Source organism: Nematolebias whitei, chromosome 7 (assembly GCF_014905685.2).
Source record: "Nematolebias whitei isolate Nwh7 chromosome 7, NemWhi1, whole genome shotgun sequence".
Taxonomy (NCBI): Eukaryota; Metazoa; Chordata; class Actinopteri; order Cyprinodontiformes; family Rivulidae; genus Nematolebias; species Nematolebias whitei.
Window position 1 is genome coordinate 22,344,442 of NC_056504.1, and position 20,970 is coordinate 22,365,411.

Sequence of the window (20,970 nt, forward strand, 5' to 3'; positions counted from 1 at the left end):
GATAGATATATATATAGATATTAATAAAAATGTATCATTGACTGTGAGTTTTGCAAAACTTATAATAATATTTTATTAGTGTTAATGTTAACTCCACCAAGAATATTTACATACACTGAACCATGTGTTGAGCTTTAATGGCTGTACGCCTAAGATTTACTGAGGAAAAAATGGTGAGAATGAGTTTAGTATTCAGCTATGACTGATTAAACACGCAGATACTTCATTGCTCCTGACAAACAGATTACACTGAGTGGAGCGGTCGACCGTTCCAAGATGGCTACCCTACAGCTCGTCAGCGCCAATAGGCGATAGCGGTCAATGCTGTATCTAGTGTTTATATCTATTATAAAACCTTCAAAGTGTTCTTCTTCTAATACGTTTAGTGATGGCTAGTAAGTAGCTTAATGGAGCACTTCCGCCACCAGGTGGTAAGACAAGTTGGATTCTAGTCCCCACATACAGAGCCGGTCCAGAAGTGTAAATGGAAACGCAACGAGACACGAGCCGAACTGACCTGATCCGCACCGTAACAGTGGAAAAGGGGCATTTGTGTCTGTGGTTCCGGTCTTCCCTGTGTTACCATCATGTCCTGTGTGGATGTGTCTGTGGGTCCCCACATCCACTATTGAACATTTTTTTATGGAGAAACCTTATAGTGACAAGCATGCTCACACAGATGTTTAGATTCATGTGTTTATCAGCTACACACTCATTTGGGTTGTGGTGGCCACTAAATGAATCTTGTATTACCATGTACTGTATAAAACACTTTCTAATGATGTTATAAGTATAATTATATGTTTGTTGTTGTGATTTCTTGGTTTTGTCTTGTCTTTTTTTTTCTTGCCGCAGGTCTCGAGGCAGACTTCAATGATGTTGATTTGTGTTCTCCTTATCCCTCTCTCTCTCCTCTATTCCTATCTCCTTCTTTACCTTTTAACTCTTTTCTCACTTTTCTGCTTTGTTATCTTCTTCTTTTTCATCCCCATATCCATTACATCGGAAACAAGCCCATAGCAAATTCTAATAAAATTTAATTTTTATATCAAGTGGATCATTAGTGCCAGTCATAATGCTCTGCTTGTGAAAGTAAATCTGTTGGGCATCACTTTGACACTCAGACAATAATTCTAAGTGTCACAATGCCGGACAGGACAAGGGAACAAGTAAAAAAAAAAGCTTCTCAAGTAGTAATGTCAATGTACAGCTGGATTCTAAAATGTGAACAGGAATTAACTGAATCTAAAATCACCAAAATAAAAGTGTTTGTCACAGATGGACCAAAGAGCAGCAGGCATGAGGACACATGGACAGACCTGAAGATAAACAGTGTTGGACTCTGGTTGGCTCAGTCTGACGAGGGACAACAGAGAGTTGGCAGTGTTTGTCAGTCATGACTCTCAGCAGCAGTCCTGTCCCGTCCTGACACCATGAGGGAGGAGAAGTTCCACCTGTCCTGCAGAGAGACGTCCAGGAAGATCTGCCTCCAGGTGCTGCCTTCATACCTGCTGGCCGGGCAGGGCATGGTGACCGCCGGCATGCTGCTAGACCAGGTGCAGGTCAGTCGGCTCTGTTCATTCCTCTGTGAAAGCAGGATGTTTGATCCAACATGTACAAGAGTTACAGAAATCATAACTTGCTCCAAAAGTTCTGCAAAATATTTTGGGATGTTTGGACAAGTAGCTTTAAAATTAAACAATAAAACAAAGGCTTCGCAGCCGCTGACCGTGATATGCTGTGGTTTCAAAAACCATCCATGTATTTTTTTATACACATGTCCAAAGCTCTAACGAATCATTTTCAGCTGTTTGTTTTGGGGCGGGTGAGCAGTGGAGGGGGTCATGATGACCAGGTGAGGTGACTTGTTCTATAGAAACGAATAAACAAATGTCAGTGATAAGGTAAAGCTGCTTCTGACTTTTAAGTTTTAGCAATAAAACAATCAAGAATTAAAAAAAAAAAACATGCATTTATGTTAAACACTCTTTGCTAAAAGTTAATCATTTATCTAAAAGGCAGCAGTTTCAAATCTGTAATCTCATTTATTGAACCCTAACCAAAAGGTTTTTTCTATTCTCTGATCAACTTATGTCTAATTTGTGAATAAAAACATCTAAATTAAAGTAAAAATCCCTGAAAGAACTATTACTTCCCTTTGTGCACAATAAAGATCTTTTATTTATTTTCTTTTTATTTTCAACAAATCTATAAGTCACAATAACAAGTTGCAAGTGTTAGCTTTAGCCTTTATAAAGCAGCTGAGTCAGCACACAGCATAATGTTCTATCACCGGTGGTGCAGTGTAAAACATCTGTGCCCTACTTTAATTAACAACGTGGACACTTTCTAGAACTCTATCAAGTGGATAAAACTTTACATGGAGGACCTCTTGAGAAAAGAACCGACTCACTGTGGTGAAAGAGCTGTCAGTTCAAATCCATCCTGAAGGTCAACCCAATTAAAGATGGCTCCCACAACAAACACACAAACACTGTGCGTGTAATAGTAAACATAAACTGCTACAAAGTTTTAGATTAGTTTCCTTTATTCTGAATGTGTTGGAGTAGACCAGAGAAGAACTGAATGACACTTTTTCTGGTTTAATAAAGTTTCAAGCTAAATAAAGAAATAGATTAAATAAATATACATAAACCTTCAACTTTGTTGGAACGGTGACGGAATATGCTGCGATGGGTTCTTTAAAGTGTTACAAATCTTCATGTAAAGCTTAAATTGATTACATATTATGAATTCAACTATTGGTCTCTGATGTCTGATGTCTGAGTTAGACATCAGAGACCAATAGTACCAATAATAAGGGGAGTGGTGGCGCAGAAGTTAAAGAAGGTGGGCCTGTGATCGGAAGATCGCCGGTTCAAGCCCCAGTACGGGGCAGCTGTGGCTGAGTGGTTAGAGCAGTTGTCCTCTAATGCGAGAGTTGGAGGTTCGAATCCACCAGCAGTCAAATGCCGAAGTGTCCCTGGGCAAGACACTGAACCCCTCGTTGCCTCTGATGTGTGTCCCATCAGTGTATGAATGTGATCTAAAGCACTGATTAGTCTCATTAGAATTATTTGTTCAATTAGCTTTGTAGAGATCTAGTGCTGTGTGGATGGGTAAATGAGGCACAGATTGTAGTGTAAAGTGCTTTGAGTATCTTGAAATAAGATAGAAAGGTGCTATATAAGTACAGTCCATTTACCATTTACTGACAACATCAAAAATGTGGGTGGGGTAGGTGAAGCACCCACACCTGCCCCCACCCTCATTCGTCCCACTTTGGGTCCTTGAGCAAGTCCCTTAACCCCCACCATCTGCTCCTCCGGGTGTCCTAGATAGCAGCTCTCTGCTCCACACAGAGGGCTGTGGTAGCTCGGTGGTCTGTGGTTGTGTCAGGAAGGGCATCCGGCGTAAAAAATAATGGCCAAATCTTTGTGCGATTTAGTTCGCTGTGGCGACCCCTAAAATAGGAAGCAGCCAAAAGAAGAAGAAGAAGAAGGTCTCTGATGTCTGAGTTAGCTAACATATGCAAGTTGTTAGCATAAGCTTTGGAAACAATAGAGGTGAAGAAAAAAATATAAAATAAAGTAAGGAAGACAGTTCCTTAAATTATTGAAGTTTTTTTAATCACATTGATGATGACTGATTGTTTTGCATGTATTAAGCCTACTTTTGAGATTCCAACAGGAGGTTGTCTTGAAACACAGCAGCGAAGGCTACTTATGGGACAGATCTGGTTGGCAAGCTGTAGACTGACAAAGTCCTCTGGATGGGGGACGAAATGTCCATCCACAAATCCATTATCTTTTATCCACTTCTTCCTTTTTGGGTCGTGAGGGTCATCACTGGTGTCCATATCCAGCAGTCACTGTGCGAGAGGCGGGGGACAACTTGGACAGGTCTCCAGTCCATCACAGGGACACATAGAGACAAACGAGACAAACAACCATTCACTCTCTCACTCACACCTAGAGACAATTTAGAGTTACCAATCAGTCTAACATGTATGTTTCTGGTCTGTGGAAGGAAACCCACACAGCACAGAGAGATCATGAAAACTCCACCCAGAAAGGCCCCGGACGGGGATTTGAACCAGGACAACCTGCTCATTGAGAGGCAGCAGCTCTACCAGCAGCGCCATCGTGCTGCTTGGGTTGAAATGTCTCTCACTTAAAGAAACTGGTCCAGAAGACACAATGTGGCAGCAGCGTAGACAAAGAGAAGAAGATGCTGAGGGAGAATGAGGAGGAGCAGGAGCACAGGAGGAGGGCCGAGAAGAAGCTGCTGGCCTTCTGGATGTCCCTGTCCCACAGGAGGTGGACTCTTTTCAAGCCCCGCGAGAGACCTAGCTTCTTCCAGCGCTCGACCTCATCTGCTCGTTTGCTGAAGAATGAGGCGTGAGGAGAGAGACGGTGTGTGTGCATGTGTGTGTGTGTGTGTCAGTGGCGTATCTAGATTGTTTTTCTTAGGGCAGTAAAGCTTTGACATAAAGTTGCAGCAGAGGGGAAACTTCTTGTTGGAGGACAAGTTAAATTTTAGATGTAGATGTATTAAAGGTCTTTGTCTTTCAGGAATAATGACACGAAACCTGAGAGCCGATTGTTCGTCATGTCATTTTGTCCCAGACTTACACAAAGTAGCTGCTGAGTTACTGCATATTTTAACGTCATCTTAAAATTCATAACTTTATTTTTTTATTTTTACTATAATGTTTTCCGTGCAGAGGAGTCCTGTCAGGCCTGATTGGCTGGTGGTACTCCAGAGGCGGCTGAGGGGTATCTGCAGGCTGCAGCCCTGTTGTTGCTGAGGCATAGATCTGGAGGGGAGCTTGTTGAGACCTTGGATAGAGACTTTCAATCAAGAAGATTTTGGTCAACCATAAGGTGGGGAAAAAACAACACATTACCAGTACTGGGTGGAGGTGGAGTGATGTTTGTCTCAACCATGTAGTGGAAGGAATACTTGGAGGCCCTTCTCTATCCCATCAGCCCAGAGGTCATTTCATGTGTTTTCCTCCACTTCTTCCACTTTTATGGAGAAAGTCAAGTCAAGTCAGATTTATTTATAGAGCACAAGACCTGAGTTCAGTGAGGTAGTTAAAAGCTCAGTGGCAGCTTCCACTGTCAGCCAGTGCCACTTGACTGTCAGACTAGGTTTAAGACTAGGGGTCCGGAGGGTGTGCTCTGATTATGGGGCATCCTCCTTGGTAAGGACTCTTCAGGGTGGCTGGAAAAAAAAAAGAGTCTGGTCAATGGTCAAACCTTGAATTCAGGAGGATAAACAAGTCTACATGTGTTTTGTTGTCTTGAAGGCATTTGACCGTGTTTCCAGGGGTACATGGTGGAGCTGCTACTGGTGTACAGGCTTGGGGGTCCATTGCTATGGGTCACTCAGGCTCTAAATGTGAGAGTTTGGTTTGCATTGTCAGCAGTAAGTCGTACCCCTTCCAGCTCTCACTGTAGCTATTTACAGTCAATTTTTATGCTGCTAAAATGAGAATTAGCACCTCCTAAACTAATTCCATGGACATAGAAGGGTGGGTTGTCCTCCCTGCGTTGGTGTGAGGTGCTGCCTCATGTAATGGAGTTTGAGTATTTCAAGAATTTGTTCATGAGTGACGGAAGAGTTTGAGATTGATAGACAGATCAATCCTGCTTCTGCAGTATTGTGCAATAAGCGCCGGTCCGTTGTGGTGTAGGAGCTGTGCAGCAAGGCGAATGTGTCTGTTTTCTGGTCAGTCTATGTTCACACTCTCACTCATGGTCACAAACATGAGATTATGAGAACAAGCTGTCCAAATGAATTTTCCTGCAAGGTACATGATCCTTTAGAAACAGGGTGAAAAGTTCAGTATTCTGCAAGAGGCACAGCGTAAATGGTACAGTAATAAAAATGGCACAATCTTGTAAACAATCAAGGTGTGCAAAGTGTATTTCTTAATTTGTTCATTCATTCATTTTTGTACACAATAATTATGTTAAAAGATCAGTTACCCCTACAACTCCTTTGACCCATTACGCCATCAAACACTGGTCAGATACAGACAAAACTAAAATAAATGGCTCTATAGCATGCTTTGCCTGATGTTTTCCAGTGACAGACCTGCAAAAAAATCTGATAAGACAACACAGATCTTCCTAATACTTATGTCAGTGGAACAAAGCTACTAACTGACCGTTATGCAAGAGTCTGAAAATAAGTAGACGGCTGAGCTAAAAGAAATGACTGAAAACAATAACCACCAAGGAAGAGGAAAGATTGTGTTTAATAATAACAATAATAATGTGTTATGTATTGTCATTATTGTATGTTCTCATACAATGGCGAAATTGGCTCTGCATTTGGCCCGTCCACCTCCAGGTGGTGCAGTGGGCGGCTGTTTGGGGTGCAGGGGGCAACTGGGGATGGGGGTGTGCTGCTCAGAGACACCATGAGATGTGCATTAACTGGGGATTGAGCCTGGGATTGTTGAGTCCTGAGCTGACTGCCCTGCCTCTACATCATCTCGGCCCCCATAAAGCTTTCATACTCAGGATCTGACACCTGCTACTCCAAATGTAGAGTGCCTGTAGTCTTCCAGTGGTCACTTCATTTAGAAAGGGGTGTGTGGATTCTGAATCAATGAGCTTGAACAGAGACTGAATTTCTGTTACTGACTTTCAACATTGTACATGTAAGGATTGTGTTACCTGGTGTCTGGCTCCCTCTTGTGTTGTGTCAGTCCTGTTCTCCTGCCGTCTTCTTGTAATTAGTTCCTCCTCTGCCACTTGTTTGCTCCTCCCAGTTGTTGGTGTTTTACCCTTGTCTGTGTCCTCCTGTATTTAAGTCTCGGTCTTTGTGTTCTCCATGCTCTGGCATTGCTTCCTGCTCCCATCTGGTCCTGACGCTCAGTATCTCTGGATTCCTTGTTCCCTGTGAGTAATGCTGCCTTGTCAACTTGTTGTTTTTGTTAATATAGATTCTTTAATTATCCTGAGAGTGTGTCTGCCTGCATTTGGGTTCACCCAAGACCAGAACATGACAACAACACAGTAACTGGCCAACAACCAGCATGTCAACTGCTGGCTAGACAAGTTGTCCAGTGGCAGCTGCCACTGTGTCCCACCCCCTAGAGTGGTCACTGGTGTGTGTGTGTGTTGGAATCATCAATGCTGCTGCCTCAAGCATCATTTGTGAAGTTCCTCTGTGTTGCTGCCCAACGTCACCTGCTGGATTGTGAAGTAAACTCATGTCCCTTCATATCATTTTTCTCAAAGGAGAAGTCTTCTTACCCAAGAACTATTAGCTGTGACTTATTAACCTGAGAACAGTCAAAAAGAGTGACACTGATCTGAAAGGATTGTCACAAAATTCTCAATGGCAGGTTTTCCTTCCTCCTATAACACCTCCAGCCTTGGATCTGCAAGAACCATTTTGGTGGTGGCCCAACTGGTTCAGTTCATTTTCACACACACACACACACACACACACACACACACACACACACACACACACACACACACACACACACACACACACACACAGGTTTGTTTTGCTATCTTTATGGGGCCTTTGCATTGACTTCCATTCATTTTTCATTCATTTCTATAGCCTAACCATGACCTTTATCCATAACCTAACCATTACCAGTACATACCTAACCCTAAACCTAACACATCCTCAATTCACACCTTAGTCCTAAACCTAGCCCCTAACCCACCAACGGGACTTCTTCTTATGGGGCCCGGGCTTTGGGCCCCATAAGGAGCAGTTGGTCCTCACAATGCAGTATAAGTTGGAAAAATGGGCCTCACAAAGCAGCATAAACAAGGACACACACACACACACACACACACACTATAACAGTGCGTGAATCGGGTCTCCAAAAAGCTATTTAAAGCTTATAGACAGAGCCTGGGTACATATTGCATACAAATTATAACATATTAAAATAACACAATAAAACATCAGTCCTCATAAAAATTCCACATACAATACAGATTATGTTACTTCTGATCAATCAGTTACAGGTCCTACAAGTGATGTCAAGCATATAAATGGAGCAATTTGGTCTAACTGTTTTTTGAAGGTGAAGATAATTTCAACTCTTTCAAAAGCTCATCAAGCTCATTCCAAATATGTGGACCCCTCCCAGAAAAGGTTTGACTGGTTCTGGAGCTGTTTCCAGGAGAAACATGCAAACTAAACAACGTGATCCACAGACTCATACAGGAAAACCCAAGGATGATCAGAGCCAACTGCCATTTGGTGTGTGTGTGTGCTAGTTATGGAAGTACATTAGTCTCAAAAGTAGTCAAAGGCTGACAAGAACCGGTTTGGATCAGCACATCAACACAGAAATGGTTTTAAAAAGTTTATTAGAAAATAAACAGCTTCTGGTGTAGGTCCGGGTCCGATCTGTCAAGACAGAAGCGTTAGTGAACCTGATGAGGAGGCAAGGAGGGGTCCAATGAATGTCACTAACCTTCTGTCTTGATGGAATAACAGGAGATGTAGTCTCGCTGGAGCCGATGACGTCACTCATGCAGAGTGAACAGCAGCAGCGGAGCACACAGAAGGCGTACAGGTCCAATAAGGGCAAATCCAGCTCCCGGGTCCAAGATGGGTAGCAGGGGTTTGAGCACAGGGAGGCAGAGCAGAATAAATAAATAAAAAAACGTGTTCCTGAATCGTGGTCGGTGTGGAGGCGCAGAGTAATAACCAAGAGGACTGAAGCAGACAAAATCCAAAAGGGAGCAGGCAGGTCGGGTAGTCAGAAAACAGGCTTGGGTTCAGAACAAGGCAGGATGCAAAAACAAGAAGTGCTGGATTTCTACTGCTCAGAGAGTTTTGAGAATCTGGTACTGAATGAGGGTGAGCAGGGAGCTTAAGTAGGGAGGTGCACAGGTGCAATGAATGAAGCTGATTGCAGAGGCAGGGAGAGGCGGCATGGTGCAGGCACATGAACTGAGTGATTGACAGGACAGAAAACACTTGGCAGGAGAAAACATGAAACTAGACAGGCTGAGGTAAAAAAAAAAAAAGGGGCAAAAACATGACAAAGGCATACCACAAGATTGACAAATGTATAAGCAGTTATTCAAATGTGCACAATTAAACATGTTCACAATTGTTTAAAAGTGTGCCAAGTTAGAAATGTTTTGTTCCAAGAACTCAGTGAATAAGGTAAAGCTCAGATGTCTCAGTTTTTCATGAACCTTGAACGCAGCACCCCCTTTCTGGAGTGGTGTGTCAAATTGACAGGCAGCTGATCTGTGCGCTTGTGCTGACTCATCTGTGCACATCAAGTGATTTGTGCTCGTGTGTTAGACTGTGAGTGCACAATATTTCTACTTGTGCATTTTGAACTGTGTACATTTGAAAAGCTGAGTTTGTGAATCTTGTGGTACTCGTGTGACTAATTTAGTAAGTTTTAGAAAGACATCCATTGATAATCATGAAAATTCATGAAAATCTGTCCTATGGTTATTTTGCAAACAGACAGAAAGGCAAACTTATAAACGCACGGATATAAGCACTTGCCTGTGGCCTTTTATGGTAGAAGGTGATAGAAATAATAATGGATGGATGGAAGTGACATGTATGACAAAAACACGCTGCAGTAAGTCAAGAAATTAATTTGAGCTAAATTTGAAATTAAAAAACGTTTTGGTAACATTTTATTTCAAGGGGTGTGCATAAGACTGACATGACACACATGAACATGACATGACATTGTCATGTTCATGACATTGTCATGTTCATGACAGTGTCATGTCATGTTCATAACAGTCATGAACATAACATGACACAGTCATGAACATGAACGAGTCTTTATGTATGTTCATGACAGGTGTCATTAAGTGACATTCGATAAATTATGACACCTTTGATGCAAAGTTGACATTGTTTAAAATGCCTGTTATGACAAAGACATTATCATGTTCATGACAGTGTCATGTCTGTCTTGCACACCCTTTCAAATAAAGTGTTATCAGCAGTAAAGTCAATGAGCCTTTTGTCTTGTGCTGATTGTACAAAGACAAAGATGTTGAACATGTTTCTCAAACTGAAGATAAAAAGAACAAGGAAGATATAAAGTTGTAAAGCAGCTGTAGACTGAGCTACATGTGTGTTTTAAAACTGTGCTTTTTTTAGTGCAACTAAATTACCAGTTGTGTGTTTTTCAGCACTGGGAGGTGTTCAAAGAGATTTCTGAGGTTTTTATTTTGGTGCCAGCTCTGGTGGGGCTGAAGGGAAATCTAGAGATGACGTTGGCTTCCAGACTGTCGACGGCGGTGAGTGCAAAAACACAAAGAAATCAACAAAACATGCTTGGTTCAGAACCAGAACATGTGCTGGTACCAGTGACTTTCAGTTAGTATGAACCGGTGACACTTGATTAGGAAATGATCGTAAACCTGTTTGTGTCCAGGCCAACACTGGACAGCTGGATGAGGCCTGGCAGCGGCAGAGGATGGTGTTTTGTAATTTGGCTCTCATTCAGGTGACACACACACACACATGTGCGCACGCGCGCACACATACGTGCGCACGCGCGCACACATACGTGCGCACACACATACACTTTTCTGCTGGATTCATGACAGTGTTGTAGTGAACTCGGCCTCTGACCAAAACCTGCCTCTGAAGACCTTCATGGGACAGGAACTGTTATTTCATTGATTTGAATCCAGAAATACAAATTAGCTCATCCAGAGACTGTCTATCTGTATCCTGAAGTAATCAACTGAAAGAACACTCTTGTTTTTATATTATCATTACTATTTTACAATATCTTGATAATCAAAAGTGTGTTTAGTTCATATCATTTCTAAAGTTGAAATGAACTACTCATTTTAAATCAACTGTGAAACAGTATTAATGATTTTTTTTACACCTCATTTAAATTAGAAATCAAGTTAAATGTCTATTTACAAAGTAATTATGCATTTTGATCTTCTGTCTGAATGAGAAGTAGTGATGTCGGTCGAAAGTCAGAGACAGTCAGAAAGAAGTTTTTAGAACAGGCTCTATTGTTTTTAAACCTAGCAGATGGTAAAAAGAGAAACACTGGCACCTGCAAAGTTTCTCACTTCCTCAAAACATTTCCCTGTCTGTACTAAACGTTCCTAAACATTCTTGCACTTTCTTGACTTGTAATAACCCTCTGACATCACTAGAACCACCCCCTGTTGGTTGTTTCAACCAATCAGGAAGTATTAAGTGACCAGAAGTGAGGACTCTTTTAAAAGTCGACACTTCCTGGAACTATTCAGTCTTCGGGAGTCTTCTCCGTCTTCTCAAGTTCTTCTGAGTTCTTCTGAAGTCTTGGATCTGAGTTGAACTCAGTCTTTGATGGAGTCTTCTCAAGCCTTCTGGAGTCTTCTACATCTGAGTGGAAACTCTATCAAAGACTCAGAAGACTGACTTGAAGACTGAGAGACTCGGGAGACTGAGAAAACCGAGAAAACTAGAAGTTCCAGGAAGTGTGGACTTTTAAAAGAGTTCTCACTTCTGGTCACTTCAGGACTTCCTGATTGGTTGAAACAACCAACAGGGGGTGGTTCTAGTGATGTCAGAGGGTTATTTCAAGTCAAGAAAGTGCATTAATGTTTAGGAACGTTTAGTACAGACAGGGAAATGTTTTGAGGAAGTGAGAAACTTTGTAGGTGCCAGTGTTTCTCTTTTTACAGTCTGCTAGGTTTAAAAACAATATAGCCTGTTCTAAAAACTTCTTTCTGACTGTCTCTGACTTTCGACCGACATCACTACTTCTCATTCAGACAGAAGATCAAAATGCATAATTACTTTGTAAATAGACATTTAACTTGATTTCTAATTTAAATGAGGTGTAAAAAAATCATTAATACTGTTTCACAGTTGATTTAAAATGAGTAGTTCATTTCAACTTTAGAAATGATATGAACTAAACACACTTTTGATTATCAAGATATTGTAAAATAGTAATGATAATATAAAAGAAGAGTGTTCTTTCAATTGATTACTTCAGGATACAATTAGACAGTCTCTGGATGAGCTAATTTGTATTTCTGGATTCAAATCAATGAAATAACAGTTCCTGTCCCATGAAGGTCTTCAGAGGCAGGTTTTGGTCGGAGGCCGAGTTCACTACAGTGTAATTAAACTCCACCATAAACATCTTTTTCCAAGCACTCAACTGAAGCAGCTCGTGTGAGAACAGTTATTTATTTATTTATTTGCCCTAATGAAGTGAAACAAGATGAAGGATGAACATCATCTCCGTGTCTTTTGTCTGTGTATAAATTAACCTAACTCTGTGGGTTTACTGGTAAAAATACCAAAAAAAAATTTCAGACTAAAAAAATCAGATCAAACTGTAAAATGTTTCTTTATTGAAAAGTAAACAATTAAAACCAAAGTAATCGGGTGAATTATTTATTTTAGTAATGATGTAACACAACTGAGAAATGACTAGAGGTCAGTAACTAGGGTTTCTTTTCCCAAAAAATGAAAGTTTTATTTAACCTGAAAATATACAATTTTTTTTTTCTTGTTTGTGTTTTTGTCGTCTTTTATTTGGGCAGTGTTGTCACCTGCCACTAATCTTCCAGTTAACTACCAGCTTTGTGCAGTAATGTTAGCTTATAGCTAGCTTCTGTTAGCTTGTTCTCTAAAACTTCCCTTCATTATCTTTTACCTGCTTTTTTCTTTTTGGATCGTGAGGGTCACTGGTGTCCATGTTCAGCAGTCGCTGTGAGGTAGCGGACACCCTGGACGTCTCCAGTCCATCACAGGGACACACAGAGAAAAACGAGACAAACAACCATTCACTCTTTCACTCTCACCTAGAGACAATTTAGAGTTACCAATTAGCCTAACATGCATGTTTTTGGTCTGTGGGAGGAAACTTGAGTACCTGGAGAAAACCCACACATGCACGGAGAGAACATGAAAACCACCCAGAAAGGTCCCGGGCCAGGATTTGATCCGGCGACCTGCTCGCTGAGAGGCAGCAGCTCTACCAACTGAGCCACCGTGCCTCCCTTAACAAAAACACTAATTGCAAAATGACTCTGATGGAGCCTAACGCTCGTGTCGGTGCTGTTTCATGGTAAAACATGTGAGCCAACGGGGAAAAGTAATTTTGGTTCTATTTCGTATAGGCTTCGTCATTTAAGGCTGTCACTTGTGGGTTTTATCCCGTCATGCGAAGCATTGCACTGAAAAATTTAGTCCATGCCCACCTGCTGTGTGGGTCCCACCCGGTCCATATAAATTACGTTAAGAGCGAGTAATCGGCTCCCATTTTTCTTCAGCAAACTAATAGCACGGTCAGAAGAACGAAGAAGGAAAGTTGTCTAGCTTGACCAACCTTGTTAAGACTGCCTGTGCCACGTCAACCTCCTGTCGTCCCAGTGAGTTCTCCCCGAGGAGAATCAGACGAGCAGTCTTGTTTCAAGGTAAGTGCCGAGGAGTATTCTCAGTGGCAGGTCACTACACGCTGGATGACGCCATCTTGTAATTTTCCTTTATCGCCGACTCTCGCTGCGAATCAGATGGTTCCTCCGGGACAGGCGACGTCAGTAGCAGCCCCCCACTGCTCATTCCCTCCTGGAGAGCGTAGTGTCGGTAGAGGGGGGCTGAGCGAATGCTCACCCCCCCACCCCCCTCACCCCCACCCCTGGACCTTGCTTCGCATCGGCAACCACACCGCTCACAGCCGTCAGTGCCCTTCTCTGGAGCTGCCCAGCATAATCTAGGAGGCAGCTGACATGAAGGGACTTTTTTCCGTCCCTCTCCTTTCCCTGCCCAGATCGGATGATCTAGCAGGAAGGTTTCTGGGCTCCATTCTGGCTCGCCGTCCTGATCCCATCTGGCCTCGTTCCCAGCAGTGACGTCCTACTGGGACAAGGCCGCAGCCGGTTCCTGGTAGAATAGGGCACCGGTTCCCACATTCGCGCCCATCACCAGAGTAGAGGGGTTTTCACCGAGCGGAAATTCCCTCGGTGCCCCCCTGGAGCCGAGCCTGGCGGAGGCTTTCGGAGCAAAGATGTCCAGGTTGGACCAGCGTCCTACGCCTCCAGGTAAGCATAACCAGACGGTGACATCGCTCTCCAACCAAGCTCACCAGTGCGTTCCAGGCGGCCGCAGCGAACAATACGTTACACTGCTGGCGTACAACGTTCAAGAGGCTGGAGGAGACGTAGCGCTCCCTCTGCAAGGCAGCTGACGTCATCCTCAACCTGTGTACCTCTTTGTTGTCTGCTGGTCTCACATCGCAGCCGGAGGACAAGGTTTTCCAGAGGTCCACCTGGCCCGTCACTCCACCTTCCTCTCGGAGGAGCTGCAGAAAGCCTTTTTTTTGGGGCCCCCCCCCCCCCCCCCCCTCAACAAGGGATCATCTTCAAGATGTTCCACGGCTGCACAATGTCTCCCTGCTCCGCTACGCCAGCCCCGCCCGTCAGACATCCCGGCATCCGGAGGTTCAGCATTTCCCTGAGATCGCCAACAGGTGGCGCCCTAGGACAACAAACTGCAGAGCTCCGGGGGAGATGACTCAAAATGACGGTTTGCGGAGGATGTGTGTGAAGATGACACGAGTTTTTGGAATAAAACATCATTTAATGATGAAAGTATCTATTTTTAGCCAGTCTGTCAGTTCAGATGACCTGACAGTGGCTCCTTCACACATCCTCCACACAAAATGAGCCAGTGGCCTTTAAAAAGGTTTTTTCAATCACTGTTACTCCAAAACAAGGTGAGACACCCGCATGACACAACAGTCGTAAGCGAATGTGGTCCGCACAACAAGTTTAGTGGAATAACTTGTTTTCAGCCCAAGCTGCACACCCCTCATCGAAGCGGTGTCAAACGCGCGCTCCCGCGACATGAGCAGCCTTCACCCAAATGGCACTGCGTTGATGAAGGCGCACACACAGCTCCCCAGTGTTTCACCGGCTCGCATCGGCATAAACGTGAGACCGCGGGACGGGTCCGGTGAGAGATCTCGCTCTCAGCAAGAGTGGCACGCGCCTGACCGAAGCAAACATGTGCCTCCGCGGCGCTTGCAGCCTTCACTCAAACGGCATGACGTTGATGAAGGCGCACTCACCGCTTCTCAGCGCTCGCCTGCTCACGTCAGCAAAAATGTGAGACCGCAAAGCGAGCCCAGCGAAGGACCTCACTCTCGGCAGGAGCGACACGCGTCTCACCGCAGTGGCGTCAAACACGCGCTCCCGCTGTATCAACAGTTTTCACAAGCCTCTCCTCAACACACACCGGTCCACATATACATGAATGTGGACCTGCAGCCCGAGCGCAGCACACAGGCGCGCTCAGAGCCCTTTCGAGGAAGTCTCGCCTTGGGTCACGCGGAACACACTCCCACAGATCATGACGGCGGTTGAGGCGGTGGATTGGCTGACATCCGTAAAAACATGACGCACCACCTAAACGCGATCCGCCTCCACGAACGTTACTTAGAGTGGCTGCGAGCTTGCGCGCCAGACAGATGAATGGCCAAGTTGATAGCAGGGGTTACACGTTGCAACTTGCAGCCTGACCCCCTCTGTTCGGAGGAGTTTTTAGAGACGGTCCTGTCATCCAGACTAGGTCTCATCCCTAAAGGCAGAAGTCCAGGGGTTCCCGACGGAGAGGAAAACACAGGTTTTTTTACTCATGTTACTTCCTGGTTCCAAACGGACCGGAGGAATGAGACCGATTTAGACCTGTCAGTTTTTCAACAAGGCGATCGTGGGCAGACCACTTCACGTGTCGGCACAGGCTCAGGTGTTGACGTCACACCTGCTAATTCTGGGTTTCGTCATAAAATTGGAAAAGTTCGATTCTCCCGGCCCAGATGATTGTTATCTGGGAGTGGGGTTAAACTCGACCACCATGAGGGCTCGTTTATTCGTTTATCACAGACGAGAATTGACTCTCTAAGAGTCCAGCTCCGCTACGTAAGACCGGGCAGAGTAGTAACAGCTATTTTCCATCATAAAGCTGTTAGGAACGATGTTGTCAGCTCACACAATGGCCCTGCTGGGTTTACTACACATGAGACGCCTCCAGAGATGGTTTGCTCGTCAGCGCATGGATCGGGTGAGGTAAAAGAGACGGACGATCACTGTTCCTTCCTCCGTAAGAACAGATCTCCGACACTGGAAAACCCCCTAGTTTTGTCAGAGGGAGTCCCTGTCAGCAGACCTACGTCACACGTGTCAGTCTTCACAGACGCGTCAGTGTCAGGTTGGGGGGTGACATGCCTATCTCGAGCTGTAGGGGCGCTGTGGCCTTTCTCACAACAGCTCATATAAACGTTCTGGAATGTCGCACGGTACTGAATGTGATTCAACACTTTGCTCCTGTGCTGCAGAATCAACACATTTTGATTCACACAGACAACAAGGTTACTGCTGCTTACATAAACCGGCAGGGGAATGTGCGCTCAGCCCAAGTGTTACACATTGCGAGAAAACTACTGTGTTGGGCACACCAAATCTGCTCTCCATCAGAGCAGTGTACATCCCCTGTGTTCTGAACAAGGGGCAGATGTGATGTCCAGGGGCGGTCCGCGTCATGGGAAGTGGACCCTCCACTTCGGTCTGATGGCCCAGATGTTGCAGAAATTTGGCAAAGCGGCTGTGGACCTGTTTGCAACACGAGAAAACGCTCAGTGTCAACTATGGTTTTCACTGAGCCCGCGAGACAAACCACCGCTGGGGGTGGACGTGATTGCTCACAGCCCATGGCCCAAAATGCTTCTTTACGCGTTCCTCCCACCTCCTCTGATATTACCGTTTCCGAACCGAGTTCAGGAGGAGGGATTGACAGCTCTCCTGGTGGCTCCCAAGCGTGTGAACACACCATGGTTTCGGTTCTACGACGCCTGTTGTCAGGGCGCCCGTGGAAACTGCCGTGGAGGGAGGATGCTCTCCTCCAGGCGGGCGGAGCGATCAGGAGTTACCCAGAAATAGGCCAGCACCTGTGGGCCTGGCCGTTGTGCAGATCCGCTTAGAGAGGATGGGTCTCCCGCAAGATGTAGTTCACATAATCCAGGATTCATGTGTGGCATCCACCACAGTGCTGTACACATCAAAGTGGACAGCTTTTCAGTGCTGGTGTACAGAGAAAGGTGTAGAGGCCACCTCATGTCCATTAGGCAGTGTGCTGTCTTTTCTGCAGCAGCTGATGGACAGAAATTTGGCGTTCAGCACGATTAAAATGTATGCTGCAGCCATCTCTTCCTGTCACAAAGGTTTTGCGGAGACAGAACAGCTTTAAATTATCTGCTGATGGAGCGTTTTGTAAAAGGTGTACAGAGAAAGGTGTAGAGGCCACCTCATGTCCGCTAGGTGGCGTGCTGTCCTTTCTGCTGCAGCTGACGGACAGAAATTTGGCGTTCAGCACGATTAAAACGTACACTGCAGCCATCTCTTCCTGTCACGAACGTTTCGGGGACAGAACAGCTTTTAATCATCTGCTGATGAAGCATTTTTTTAAAAGGTGTACAGAGACACAGGCCTGTTTTCACACTCACTTGCTCTACAGTGGGATTTAACGCGGGTCCTGTGGGCCCTGATCAAGCTCCATTCGAGCCTTTGGATCAGGTTCCAATTAAATTCTTATCTCTTAAAACAGCCCTGCTGCTGGCTTTAACATCTGCTAAGAGGGTGAGTGATTTATCTGCCCTCTCTGTCGCTCCGTCATGTCTTAGAATTCAGGCTGATGGCAGCTCAGCTGATCTAAGACCAAATCCAGCTTTTATGCCTAAAAACATCACATGCTCTTTTAAATCAAGAGCGATATCGTTGGAGGGGTCCCCCCCCCCCCCACAAATCAGAAGAAGAAGCATATTTCCAACTTCTCTGTCTTGTGCGGGCGTTGACGTGTTACATAGCGCACACAGCTGCAATGCGTCAAACTCAACATTTGTTTGTGCATTATAGAGATGCGTCTGCAGGCCGCCCATTATCCACCCAGCGCTTGTCACACTGGCTGTGTGAGGCCATTTCTGAAGCCTACAGAGCATCAGATTTAGAGCCTCCTGATAACCTCAGGGCGCACTCGACCAGAGGTATCGCATCTTCGACTGCTTTGCATAATGGTATGACAATACAGGATATTTGCACTGCGGCCGCGTGGTCAACACCCTGCTCATTTATTCGCTTCTATCTACGTGATGTTATGACTCGTTCCATGACACATTCTGTACTTAGTGTTCTAACAGAATTAATATTGTTGTTTCATGGAACCCTGTTTAAACTCGCATCTGACTGCATGCATTACAGTGTGAGATGTTGTTAACAGTCACAAGTTGTGACTGTTATTTTGGTTCTATTGTCACTAATCTGTTCATGACTATTGTTACCAATCAGTTCATTTGATTAATAATCAGTTCACTTGTTATTATTAATCTGTTCATATTGTTCAGCCGTGAATCGTTTGATTCATGGCCCCTTTTTCAGCATCTTCCCTCCCTGTTGAAACTTTCCGGGGCGTTCATGCATTCAGAACGCATAACTACACAGCATGCGTCTATGCATGGTACACATAATTACGCAACGCGTATTTACGTACATGGGAAGCTGAGTGACAAGATGTTTTTGGGCAAGCTTCTGCTTCATACAATGTTCGAATGGACCCAGTGAGGCGAGGACCACATCCGCTTCGCCCTTAACCCACCAGCGACAGCTCTTAAAGGGCGAAGCCTATACAAAATAGAACGTTGGTTACGTACTGTAACCCCAAATTCTATGAGTACAGGCGTAACCCTTTAAGCTTCGGGCCTCACTGGCTCCTAAATGGCTGAAGAAAAAGCTATTTGGGAGCCGATTACACGTTCTTAACGAAATTTATACAGACCGGGTGGAGCCCACACAGCAGGTGGGCGTGGACTAAATTTTTCAGTGCAATGCTTCGCATGACGGGATATAACCCAGCAGCGACAGCCTTAAAGGACTACACCTATACTCATAGAATCTGGGGTTACAGTACGTAACCAACGTTTGCTTTTGTCCAGACCAGGGGTCTACAACCTTTATAATCAAGAGACAATTTTACACCTTCATTCACTACATTAAATGTGTCCAGAGCTGCAATCCTGTGATTATCAACTGGTGGCCCATGGGACTCTTTAGGTTTGTTGGAGGAGACTTTTGTTGTCAGTAGGGGTGACATTATAAAGCTAAACATATCTAATAATTTTTAACATTTGTTGATATTTTTACAATTTAGGACAAATGAAAAGACTGGATTCTTGTAAAAAAAAAAGGGGGGGGTAATAGTTTTTTAAATAAAAAATACTATGAACTGTGCAGACCTGTGATTTTTTTTATTGTAGAAAAAATAATTACCGTATTTTTCAGACTATAAGTCACACTTAAAATCCTTTAATCTTCTCAAAATTTCATCCATCCATCCATCCATTTTCTTTACCCGCTTATTCCATTTTGGGTCACGGGGGTCGCTGGTGCCCATGTCCAGCAATCACTGTGCGAGGGGCGGGGTACACCCTGGATGGGTCGCAAGTCCATCACAGGGCCACATAGAGACAAACGAGACAAACAAACATTCACTCTCTCATTCACACCTAGGGACAATTTAGAGTTACCAATCAGCCTAACATGCATGTTTTTTGGACTGTGGGAGGAAACCGGAGTACCCGGAGAAAACCCACGCATGCACGGAGAGAACATGCAAACTCCACCCAGAAAGGCCCCTGGACCGGGGTTTGAACCAAGGACCTGCTCGCTGAGAGGCAGCAGCTCTACCAGTTGCGCCACCGTGCTGCCCTCAAAATTTCAATTCAATTCAATTTATTTATATAGCGCCAAATCACAGCAAAGTTGTCTCAGGGCACTTTACAGGAACATTCACATACATAAAAGCCAATTAGTACATTTCTCTATCTAAGGAATCCAGCAGACAAGTTGAATCTTGGCTTCATTGCAGTCTCCCATCCTGAGCAAGCACAGTGGCAACAGTGGAAAGGAAAAACTCCCTTTTAAAGGAAGAAACCTCCAGCAGAACCAGGCTTAGGACAAGTGGCCATCTGCTTTGACCGGCTGGTTGAGAGGACAGGAAGGAGAGACAGACGAACACAGAATGGTAGGTCCAGGTATAGGTCCAGGTTTTTCTGAAAGACAAAAAAAAAAAAACATGTTAAGGATAGAAAAAAAAATCACAAATACAAAACAGGTTGAGCAGAGTAAGTAAAGACAGTGGTAGAGTGAAAATCGTGGTCAGTTTGTTCTCCAGCAGTCTAAGCCTATAGCAGCATAACTAAGGGACAGCTCAGGAAAACCAAGCCGACCCTAACTATAGGATTTAGCAAAAAGGAAAGTCTTAAGACTAGTTTTAAAACTAGATAATGTGTCAGCCTCACGGACAGAAATTGGAAGTTGGTTCCACAAGAGAGGAGCCTGATAACTAAAAGATCTGCCTCCCATTCTGTTTTTGTAAATTCTAGGAACCACAAGTAAACCTGCAGTCTGAGAGCGAAGTGCTCTGTTAGGAAAATATGGAACAATAAGATCTGTAATATACAAACCGGATTCCAAAAAGGTTGGGACACTAAACAAATTGTGAATAAAAACTGAATGCAATGATGTGGAGATGGCAAATGTCAATATTTTATTCATAATATAACATAGATGACAGATCAAAAGTTTAATCTGAGTAAATGTAACATTTTAAAGGAAAAATATGTTGATTCAAAATTTCACAGTGTCATCAAATCCCAAAAAAGTTTGGACAAGTAGCAATAATCCAGCTCCTTTTGATGGAGAACAAAGTGAATAGTTCAAATAATTTAACTGGAAAGGGACTCTCCAAAATCGAGAACAATTCAAAACGCATTCATGTGAAACAACGTCCAATTCCCCCCCACCCCCCACCCCCAAGGCTGACGTTCAAAGGACTGTGGACCCTGCCTGCACTGCTGACTGGCTTCTCCAGCTGGGCCTGCTCTGGTAACCAGTTTCTCCAGCCCTGCCTGCA

General features: G+C 44.3%; 1 protein-coding gene across 1 annotated transcript in view; it reads left to right on the forward strand.

Annotated features, from left to right (window-relative positions):
* The first annotated feature begins 1,433 nt into the window (after window positions 1–1,433).
* The window catches only part of LOC119412175 (solute carrier family 41 member 3-like), a 143,142-nt gene continuing 123,605 nt past the window's right edge, over window positions 1,434–20,970 (forward strand). The window contains exons 1-3 of the mRNA XM_037679151.1: window positions 1,434–1,562; window positions 10,173–10,280; window positions 10,418–10,489. Coding sequence (XP_037535079.1) covers window positions 1,434–1,562; window positions 10,173–10,280; window positions 10,418–10,489 — 309 coding nt within the window. The remainder of the gene's footprint in view (window positions 1,563–10,172; window positions 10,281–10,417; window positions 10,490–20,970) is intronic.